Genomic DNA, 10,778 nt, shown 5'->3' with positions numbered 1-10,778 from the left:
TTAAAAAACTAATTAGACTATCTAAAATGAATGATATTCTAATTTATTTTAGGAATCAATTTAACTTAAACTATATCTTATCTTAAAAGCTATATTTAAAAAATCAAGACATGCCAACATTATTTAAAATTAGCCCTAACAAAAATCACCCATCTAAAAGTATAATCTAAAAATTATAATCCTATAAATGCAATTCTAATTTACTAACCCTAAAAATACAGTCTTAATTTACTAAACCTAAATGCTCTAATGCAATATTTAGATTTTTATGTACTTTTTGATTTTTTTTTATTTTTTAATCTTTCCAAACAAGTAATTATTTTAAAAGAATGAAGATAAGAATTAAAATAACCGAAAAAATAATCGTTGTCTCACATATTAAATTAACAATTATTTTAACTCTATAATGATTTAACAATTGAAATACTATCAAAATTCCTAAAAATTAAAGTAATTTTAACTCTATAATGATTTAACGATTGAAATACTATCTTGTGAAAATTTTCTGTTAATTTTCTCAAAAAATTAAAGTAATTAGCGGAAAAATAACCGGTCAAATAAATTAGTTTGGGATAAATTTGTCATAAATGTCTGGAAGTTTAGGGTCTTACGGGGTCAAATTAATAATTACAAATTAATAATTTTAATTTGGGATAAAACCCCTAATGTCTACAAGGTCTACAAATTATTGACATCAATACTACAATTCAAATAATTAAATTTAAAAATAAGCTAACATAACATGAAATAAGTAAAAAAATAAAACAATAAAAAAATGAAAATAAACTACCTAAGGCTTGGAAAGTGGGAGCAGCGACGGTGGTAAATGGGCGTCGGTCGAAGGGTGTCCGGCGTCGGGGCAGAGCAGCGCGGGAGGTCTGGGCGCTGCAGAGGCGGGCGCAGGCGGTGCGGATCTGGTTCGAGCTGCTGCGGTCAGGAGCGGCGCGGCTTCAGCAAGCGTCGGCGAGGGGCTGGGTGGATAACGAACAGAGCAGTGGTCGTCAGGGAAGCTCGGAGCCGGCGCAGTGCAGACGTTGGGTAGATCTGGCTTGGGTCCGGTCTCGGCAGAGCTTCGGCAGAGGGAAGCAGCGGACCGGCAGCAGGAGCAAACGTCGGGTCGTCGGGGGGCGCCGGGCTGTGGAGAGCTGCTGGTGTTGCGATCTGCAGCAGCGGGGAGTGTCGGGGCTTCTGTGCTACGGGCTGAGAGACAGCAGCGCGGGAACAGCAGCAGTGGTCATCAGGGGAGCTCGGAACAAAACAAGAGCGGCTTAGGCGTTGAGTCGCGGGTGAGGAGGAGTCAGCGGTCGGTTGCAGACGCGGGCAACGAACGTGGAGCCAGCGATCGGGGGCAGCGAGCGACGAGCGTGGAAGGCCGGGGTCGCAGCTGCTGGCGTCAGGTCACGCGGCGGAACAGGAGCGGCGGTACTGGTGCAGTGGGCCGCGGAGCGCTTCGTGGGTCGGTACGGTGGCGCGGGCGAGTTTCTGTGCGGGGAATCGGCGACTAAGGGGCGCCGGCAGAGGGCTCAACGAAGAAGACCAACAGTGGTTCTTCTTTCCTCTCTGCTGCACGTCCGGTCACTTCTCTCTGCCGGTCACTGTAGCGTCTGTACCTTCAGCAGAAGTTTTGTCCTTCTGCTGCTGCTGCTGCTGACTTTTGCTTCTCTTCTCCAAAAGCTCTTTTTTTTTTCTTCTTTTGTGTTGATTTTCGAACTAAGAGAAGCCTCCCCACACTTTTTTTTTTTCTTCAGTTTTCTTTTTTTTCTTCGACGAAAGATGAAGAGAAGCCCCCTTCTCGATTCTGAAGCCTCGCATTTCACAGTGAAATCGCTCAAAGTTGTTGAAAATTTCCCAATATAAATTCAACTTCTTTAACAAAAATGCGACTCCAAAATCACACTGCTGTTGTATTTTTGATTTCAAAGATTTTTTTTCAAAATTTCCCTCTATAATCAAAGATTATCTTTTATTTCTAAAAATAAATTTAAATTAAATGTCAACACAGCACTTATATTTTCATTTTTCTGAATTTTGTATTTACCAATATATTTTTATGAGAGTTACCAAACATGCGTGCATAGTGCCCATCAGTTAGTGTTTTGACAAGAAATTCCAATTTTGCGTACCCAACCCAATTGCCTTCCATAATGCAGGAAATAAAGTTGGCATATTCACACTATTGATTGGTTCAATCAGGAATCGTGAAAGTGTTTGGCCTAATAATAAGGTTCGTAATTTAAAAAAGAAAAGCTGGGTGAATTTAAGGATTTTTTAAGAGATGAAAATTAAAGTTTGCAAACAATAAGAAATATTGGACAATTGATGAATATAAATAAATATCAGTAAATAACTAAAATGAGAGTTGGTAATTAATCCAATATTAAGTAGTAATTTAATGGGCACTGGAGTCTTGGGTCTGGCCTCAAGCGACTTGGGCCCAACCTCGTTTGATCTAGGGGTGACTGCCAAGTAACAGAGCCGAGCCTTGATTGGTCCATTCTCAGGTGCTAGTAACTTGGGAGTGGAAGCTGAGTACCCAAGCATGGTCGACGAGGACTAAAGCATGAAGATTGGTGTCCCAAGCATGACCTCTAGGATATAGGCTTGGCCACCGAGGGTCCAAGCATAGGCATCAAGGTTCTTGTGGCCAAACACATAAGTCTCTAATGCCGGCGTTGATATCTAGTCATATATTGAAAAATGAATTCTCATTATTAGAAAGGAAATCATTTTCTTGATCTAATTAAATATGTTTTGTTGACTATGAAAATATTTTCTATCAATTCATCTTCCCAAGTGATTCAAACATTGAAAAAAAAATTTCACAAAAAGAAAATTGACAATTTTTTTTCATGGAACAAACAAACAATTATTAAGCATGTTCATAGTACAATCTCAGGTTTACCTGCGGAAAGAAAATTTTTTATTGATTATATTTCATGTAAAAGTACAAGGAAAAGATTAATGTTGATGCGGAAGTTCAAAATGAGCTTACAACCAGATTGATCTTCTTCTGGATCAAACCGTTGCGCACCTAAAATAAGAATGTAGCTTGAAATTTTCTCAGTAGGACCTTTCAATACCCGAGTGAGTAACAGTTCGATAAATTTTCTGACCAAAAAAAAAAAAAACAGCACGATAAAAACTGCGAAATGTTGGTTATATGTATGGCTTTGCCTGATTTTAGTCCTCACGTTTTTATTCATATTAGTCAAACTACAGCCAACCACCTTTGACCTCTACGTGACATGACAAGCTTTGTGTAAACTCATTAAGTTATAAAATAGGAATTCGATATTTTACCAGCCACGTGCAGTTGGTATGTCAGAAATAAGTCATACTTCTCGTACCCCTCTAAAACCGAAAACCAAACAAGGACGAGGCGATCTAAAAGAGAACGAGGTCACTTTTTGACTAGATGAGTAGAAACGAACAATTAGAAAATGTTGTCCACAAATTAGGATGATCAGCCTGTCGTCGGCATGTACTACACTTGCCTTCTTCCACAAAAATATAAAGAAAAGCATTTTCTCTGCAACCACCGTCGTCGCCGCGGCCGTCCTGAACAAGAAGGCCGTCTTCTCAGATGGATATGCTGTATGGAACTCCCTTCCCGGTCACGCCGGGCTCGGAGAACGGCTTCAACAGCTCGTACGGCACGACCCCAGCTCCGTTCCGATTCCTGAATTTCGGGTCATTGTTCCTCGCATCGATGATGCCCTCAAGCTCCTTCAGCCTCCCGTTGAACCTCTCGAACGCCGCGTGTATCCTCGGCTCCTGCTTCCACGCCGGTTCCGGATCTTGCCCTAGGTACTCCTCATCCGGCGAGTGGTTCGACAACACGTCGAGGATCGCCATCACCTTCGTCGCCTGTATCTGCGACGGGAAGCACGTGAGGAGCGTGACCTCGGGCTTATCCCAGAAGAGCTTGCGCTCTTCTTCTTTGGGATCCTCGACGGGCATGTTGGTTCGGGCGATAGTGGGCCGGTTAGGGAAGTAGCCGGCGTAGGTGTACTGGCCGAAGTTGACGGCAGCGTGGTGGCCGGAGGCGATCCAGACTATGGTGGTGATGATGTGGATGAGGTCGGACGGGGTCTTGAGGTCGGGCCACCCGGGGGAGTCTTTCTTGTCGCCGTGGCCGACGGTCCGGATCTCGGTCCACCAGGACTGGAGCTCCTTGTCCGACGCGATGCGGCTCGGATCGGGGTAGTAGTGGTTGACGTAGTCGGTGACCCACTCCTTGATGGTGTCCCACAGGAGGAGGCCGTCGTTGGCGAAGGGGTAGTCCTCGATCGCTAGCTTAAGGCCATGCGGTGCCGTCGGGTCCTCCACCGCCAATCCCCTGGCAGGAGTTGACACGATGAGAAAAGCGTGACAAGTGCAAGGATGGAGTTATTATATGACTAATTTTTGTCTTTCCCTAATTTTCATCAATGTGCAATACCTGCTAATCAAGTCATTGGGCAAGGCTTGTAAGTCGAATTGCCACTGCTTGTCATAGGCGACGGAGCTGAGCTCCATGGAGTACTTACCGGGAGAGAAGGAGCTCTCGATGATGCCTTCGCCGTTGATGAGAAACCCACGGGCCAGACCATTGATCTCCATCGTGTATCGGAAGTGCGGGTGCAACAGCTTGTAGATCGGGTGCATCGCGCTCAGTTGCCGGTTCGCCGCTATTATGTAAGGTTCCGTGGCAGAATGAGTCCGCAACCTGCGACGAACGAAGCAATTAGCATTTCTCAGATCTATACCTTTTTTTTTTTTCCTGCTCGGCGAGATGTAATGACCGGCTTGTTTTGTTACCAGTGGCTGACGAGCTGGTGGTATCCAGAGTCGTGGGCGAGGACATGGGCTTTGGCGAGCCGCCAGAGCCACTTGCCGGTGGAGTGCCACGACGGGGTGAACACCTGCTTCCATTGTGGCTTCCCGCCGTCGTCGGACAGTGGCCGTGTGAGCTCAATGGCGAGGGGCTTCAACGTCCCGTCGGGGGTCAAGAAGAAGAGGGTCCTCGACCCGTATAGGGTCGTCCCCTTGAGCTGCCTCACTTTGTTCACGTACGGTAGGAAAAGGTCGTGATAGTCCAAAATGAACAGTTTCTTTTGCTTTAAGGCCTGCTCAACATTGAATCGGGTGGAATTTCATTAATTTGTTTGGTCTGATTTCATAGGTTGTATTAGGCGATGCTTCGTCAAAGTAGTTTCCTCGTACCTCATCAATAGTCATAAAACCTTTAATTTCCCTTTCAATGATCTCTGTCGTGATTGCTGATTCAGGCGGACCATAGACCTTAGGGTCGAGCTTGCTTTTAAGGGCCACTCCTGAGTACACATTTTAACACCACTTATATATTAACCTTCTAGGAATTAATCCTCATGAAACTAATGTATTTGAGCAAATTATATAGCTGCACGTTATATATATTATATTACCGTGACCAACTCGATCGTACAAGGGTTGATTCCCGCTAGGGTCTGACGAGCGAACTCGTCGTCACTGAACCAAAAGAATCTGTCTCCTGCATAGTGAAACAACAGAGCTAATTATTATGAATCAAAAGTCTCAGATATATAATAATCTTCACCGTAAATAATAAATTTCTGTAAGACCGCTATCAAACATAGAATCTAACTAGAGGGAGAGGGAGAGGGATAGGGTTTGCTCACGGTTCATGGTATCGGGAGTTTCAAAGCGCAGGACATCTTCGGCGACATCAGTGACGGCCTTGACGAGCCGAGGGAGGAGGTCCTTGAAGAAGCCTTGCTTTTGCAACGGGGGCAAGTTGACACCTTCGTTGAAGAGCTCGTCGATGGAGGTGAAGAACGGGAATCCCAAGTCGGTGTCGACTATCGCCGTCTCAAGCGACGGCACCAGCGCATGCACCACCGAGTACAACGTCTTCGCTGAGAACGTCAATTCCTTTATCGTCGAGAACTCTTCGTCTCGAGGCACGTATATGGTTCCACTCCTCGATTCTGACTCTGGATCTGCTTGACATTATATCCGGATGTTTAGCACTAGCTTACATTATACTGAGCTTGTAACTGATCATCCGAAGAAACGCATAGTTATAATCAATTGTTTGTTTACAGCTGGGTTCTTTATTATATTACGTTGATAAGATATATGATCATAGCCAGAAGCATGCCTAAAGGATAAGAAATTATGAATGGCTGATGTTTTTTATTAGGATGGTTTTGAGAGAGAAAAATACAGAAGTTCCATTTTTCAATTTTTTGTCAATTTTATGGACTCTCGCTCTCATGGTCCATCTCTCTCTCTAAAAAAAAATATTCGAATGGGTATTCGCCATGTCATCTCTCATCAAGAGTAGGAAGAGACCAAGAAATTTAACCTTTGGACAGATTATTATGGAGTGCCTTTCCCGTCCAAAAAGAACATTTTTCAAATCATGCACATTGCCTGTCGGCCCAAAAAAAAAATCATACGAATGGACCTTGTTCAAATCTAAAGTTGTGTTGTGCTAGTCATTATTACGAAGTGATAACGATAATATCTCGACTCACCGGTCTTGCACCGAGGGCGCCCGGTCCGGCATCGCCTGGGATACGGGAACTCTTTGCCTCCAAGCACTGGTCTCTTCTTATCCGCGCCGCTATCCGGATTCCCGAGGTCGTTGTACACATCGTAATCGTATATCCTCTCGTACGACTTCCTCTCGCCTTGACCATTCCCCCGCAGGATCACCAGCTCCTCCTCTCTCAGCCTCCTCAGCCCGCTCGGCGTTTCCGCCGGCAAGTAGCACTGCCGCCACAGGAGGGCAACATTGAAAATGAAAACTATCAAGCTCCAAGTTGAATCTATCTAAGCACTGCTCGTGATTCAGATTAGTAATCATCGACTCTCTCTAATTAATTGTCTTGCTTTGACTGAATTCCTTTCTCAAGTTCTGGGGAGCGGGCATCTGTCAGGCTGTCACACAAGCTGTCTTCAATTTGCTTTTTTGAAAGGACGCTGTGGGCTTGAAGAGACTTAAAGGACTTAAATGAATGTGGACGCTTTTCATTCACGTGCATCGTACGTTAATTTATGGTCTCTCCACTCAAAGAAGTGCTGTTGGGCGTTGTCAAACAAAAGGGGACCGCGAGGGGGAGAGAGAGTAAAAAGATTTACATGAATGTGGGGGCTGTTCGTTCACGTGCATGGTACGTTAGTTTCACCAGTTCTTGAAGTAGGGTCCCTTCAAGAGGACGCTGTGCATGTAATAGGTTTTCTCCACTCTTCACTGAAAAAGTAACGCCAGCTCTAAAGTTACGCCAGCTCTGAAGATGCTGGTTTTTCCTGTCTAGGTCGGAATTTTACCCTCCTATGCCTTGAGATAACTTTGATACTACCGTTTAGTACTGTTGGCGATTATAGCTAATCAAATGTGATTAAAGTTGCATTTCATGACACGTAAGCTAATTGATTTACCTGCTCTCTGCTCGAATACTCTTGTTTTATGACAATCCTCTCCTCCTTAAGTATTTAGCAGTCTTGGGAAAAAAAAACCCAATTTTCAAGTTTCGCATATGTATACTATCTATTCAAGTGATAATCCTAAATGGTCTTGATCTTTTCTTATATGTAATAACCTCATGATAAATGAGAAAATAACCCTAGATAGAAAACTATTAGCTATGGGTATGATCTAACCTTATCGGTGAAGAAGACCCGCTTTTGTGGGTTATCGAACTTGGAGTGAACCCAGGAGTTGCATGTAATGCTGAGAGGACCGCTGGCAAACCCGTCAAGGACGATTTCCTTGAGGTACATCTCCTTGTGGTGCTCATTCTCCACGAAAATCGCCCCAGCCTCCCCGAAATCGTCTCGACCTTGAACTCACACTCGTAGGTCACCTCCTTCTCGTTCTGGCTTTTCTTGTGTGCGTACCCTTTGATTGTCCCCTTCTCTAGTCCTGTCTCTGTTTACAAAGTTCAGAAAATCAGGACCGTATTTGAATCATCGACATTGTGAATACAAGAGATCGATATTTTCAATATCATAACAAGACCGAAATTATAGTTGGCTCTCGCATGACATGGAGAGGGCTAGATGTTAGGAAGCTGAAATTAAGCCATGAAAGTAAATGAGGGCGAATCTAACAGAAGATCGTCGAATCGGGGGCTCAGAGCTGAATAATTCGTTTTCCAGAAGAGATAATGTTGCCATTTTTTTCCATTCTTGTCCATGATTCTTTCTAATTAAAATCGAGGCAATGGCGTTCCTCCCTTGCTAGGACCATCTCTCTCTCTCTCACAGATGGAAGGTCGAACATAGAAAGGGTAAAGAGTAAAATCTATATATTGTCTATATCATGGCTTAGAAAACAAGATTTGGGATGGACCATGATATAATAGAAAAAAAAAAAATCTGAGCAAAGATCACGATCTCTAGCTGTGTACCTACTGATCAATGAGTCATTTATTTGTGTGTATGTAATTCAAACATGCCGACAGATTTAAGTGGCTGATTTTCTCATTGTAACACAGACAATTACTTCAAAAAAAAAAAAAAAAAAAAGAAATGTAATTGGATTGTCGCACCATGTTTGCAAGATACTTGTTGTATTCAAAACTTTTTTCCAACTTTGGAGAAAAGATCGGCAAAAAAGGGGATAAATAGAGAATTAATCCACAACATTTTGACCACTGATCAATTGAGTTTTTAACATTTTACGTTGGTCCATTAAGTTCTTAACATTTGAAACAAAAAAAAAAACATGCGCAATCAAGTCTGCTATCGGAAGGTTTCCAATGTTGGAAATCGTACTTGTCTTCCACTAGCCTTAGTTCTAATGTCATGTGGCCACGGATCTGAGAGTGACGCAAATTTCTACAATTGAAACTCCATTGACAGTAAGTGCAGGACTTGACTGCTCATTTTTTGAAATGTCGTGAACTTAATTAATTAAACATAAAACGTCAAGGGCTCAATTCTCCAATGACCAAAATGTTTAATGATTAATTTTGCACTTATTCCCTAAGTGAACATCATGCTATATCATAGATTGAAAATTTATATGCATATAGTAAAGCAATATGCTTGACAACTAGAAAAACTTCTCCAAGTCATAGATTAATCGTAGATCGAGATCTTCTAAATAGATACATATATATAAAATAACAAGACATGAAAATATATACATGAAAATTAACTATTAATATTAGTTTTCCCATTTAGTACTAATTTGAATAACATGCATCAGATCTTCTAATACAAACATACGTCCACGGACAAATTTAAAAAATGTTTGTTAAAAAAAAAAAATCCTTGTTTCTTGCCAGTTGTAAATAACTTAAGTACTTATCTGACATTTCTCTAAACATAGAAAAGATCTTTTACTCTTACAAAAATTGTTAAAATTTCATATATGGTTCAAAAATCTTTACTTTTGTACTTAGAAAATTTTGAGATGTTTCGCTCCAAATAAAAGTCCAATTATGAACGTCGCAAAATTTCTAAAAAGTAAAAGGTCTCAATCAAATTGCACCTATATCTACCCCAACTTTTAAAATGTGTTGACCAGCTGGAGAGTAAAACTGAATGCTCAATACTTACTGGGGTCAAGCTCTGCACTAACGAGCTCCAAGAGGAGCGTTTTCCCCACCAAATCAGCAATATCATCGAGCCCCGGTTTATCCCTATTTCCGAGAACAGCCCACCGGCGCTCGGTTTCACGGACACCACCGCTTTAACCGACAGCGACTTCTCGGTAGCGCCGGGGCTCGCTACCGCTTTGATCTTTCTCGAGGCGAGCCCCACCCGAGCGGTTCTAGGGCTCTTTCGGAGCGCAGGCGCCGACCGTGCCAGCAAGACTGCGACCCCGCCATTGCCTTGGCTAAACGGCTTGCTCAAGGGGAACAGGGTCGGGGAAGCGGACCGGGATTGATGAAGATGCGGCTTCAGCATGATGATGGTGGTGGCAATGAAGATGACTTCGACGTGATGGGGTTCTGGAGGTTCGATCTAGTGGGTTTTATAGAGGGAGTTTTGGCCTAAATGCAGGAACATGGCACGTGAAAATGGAGGAAATGGGAAAAGGGGAAGAGATAGGACTTGTCATTATCGCCTCTGCAGAGGGAAGAAGGTAGAAGACACTAAGCGTGCCCATGCCTCCACGTGGCGCATTGTTAGTGGCCGATGGAAGAGTTTGTTTTGGACCGACCCGGAAAAATTTCAGCTTTAGAATAAAAATTTATGTTCTTTATTTCGGGAAACGAAAAAGAATAGAAAAGTGGTTGATAAAACTTTTATTTTCGAGAACAATTTTTTTTCTCGGAATAGATTTGGAAAAAAGAAGTAGAAAAATTAACTTCTTGTTTTGGGAACAATTTCTAGAATCAATTTTTCTCTCTTCTTTTTCTTCTCTTTTCTTCTTCTCTTTCTTTCTTCTTCTTCTTCTTCTTTTGGCCAATCGCCAACATCGCCCATGGCCCGTGGCCATTAGCCAAACAAGGGCCGACGACTTCACCGAAGCATTGCCGGCTCTCAGAGACGCAGAGCCACGGCGAGGCTCATTGGCCCAAGCCTTGCCATACCTCGCCCAACCCAAGCGAGGCCGTGCCTTGCCGGCCGGGCGAGGCTCGGCCATCGCTAGGCTAGGGCGAGGCCAACCTCGCGCCGCCTAGGCGAGGCCGAGCCTTGCGGTGGCCGGGCGAGACTCTAGCGACCCGACCTCACCCATGTACTCTTCCACCGCTCGTCGTAAAGGTGACCCCGCCGCCAAGGCGAAAGAAGAAAAAAGAAAAAGAAAATTATAATTAAAAAAATTAAAAAAAATA

At 43.2% G+C, this 10,778-nt stretch overlaps 1 protein-coding gene across 1 annotated transcript; it reads right to left on the bottom strand.

The window, feature by feature from the left end:
- Positions 1-3,385: 3,385 nt before the first annotated feature.
- LOC104421561 (linoleate 13S-lipoxygenase 2-1, chloroplastic) lies at positions 3,386-10,023 on the bottom strand. The gene is given in 12 exon segments (XM_039303481.1): positions 3,386-4,339; positions 4,442-4,708; positions 4,801-5,108; positions 5,206-5,303; positions 5,306-5,315; positions 5,427-5,512; positions 5,661-5,981; positions 6,522-6,759; positions 7,651-7,823; positions 7,826-7,918; positions 9,556-9,624; positions 9,627-10,023. Coding segments are annotated over 12 exon segments (2,703 nt in total). The 5' UTR covers positions 9,907-10,023; the 3' UTR covers positions 3,386-3,579.
- Positions 10,024-10,778: the final 755 nt, after the last annotated feature.

This window comes from Eucalyptus grandis, chromosome 10 (assembly GCF_016545825.1).
Source record: "Eucalyptus grandis isolate ANBG69807.140 chromosome 10, ASM1654582v1, whole genome shotgun sequence".
Classification (NCBI taxonomy): domain Eukaryota; kingdom Viridiplantae; phylum Streptophyta; class Magnoliopsida; order Myrtales; family Myrtaceae; genus Eucalyptus; species Eucalyptus grandis.
The sequence above is the reverse complement of the archived record's forward strand: the minus strand, read 5'-3'. Positions and strand labels throughout refer to the sequence as shown.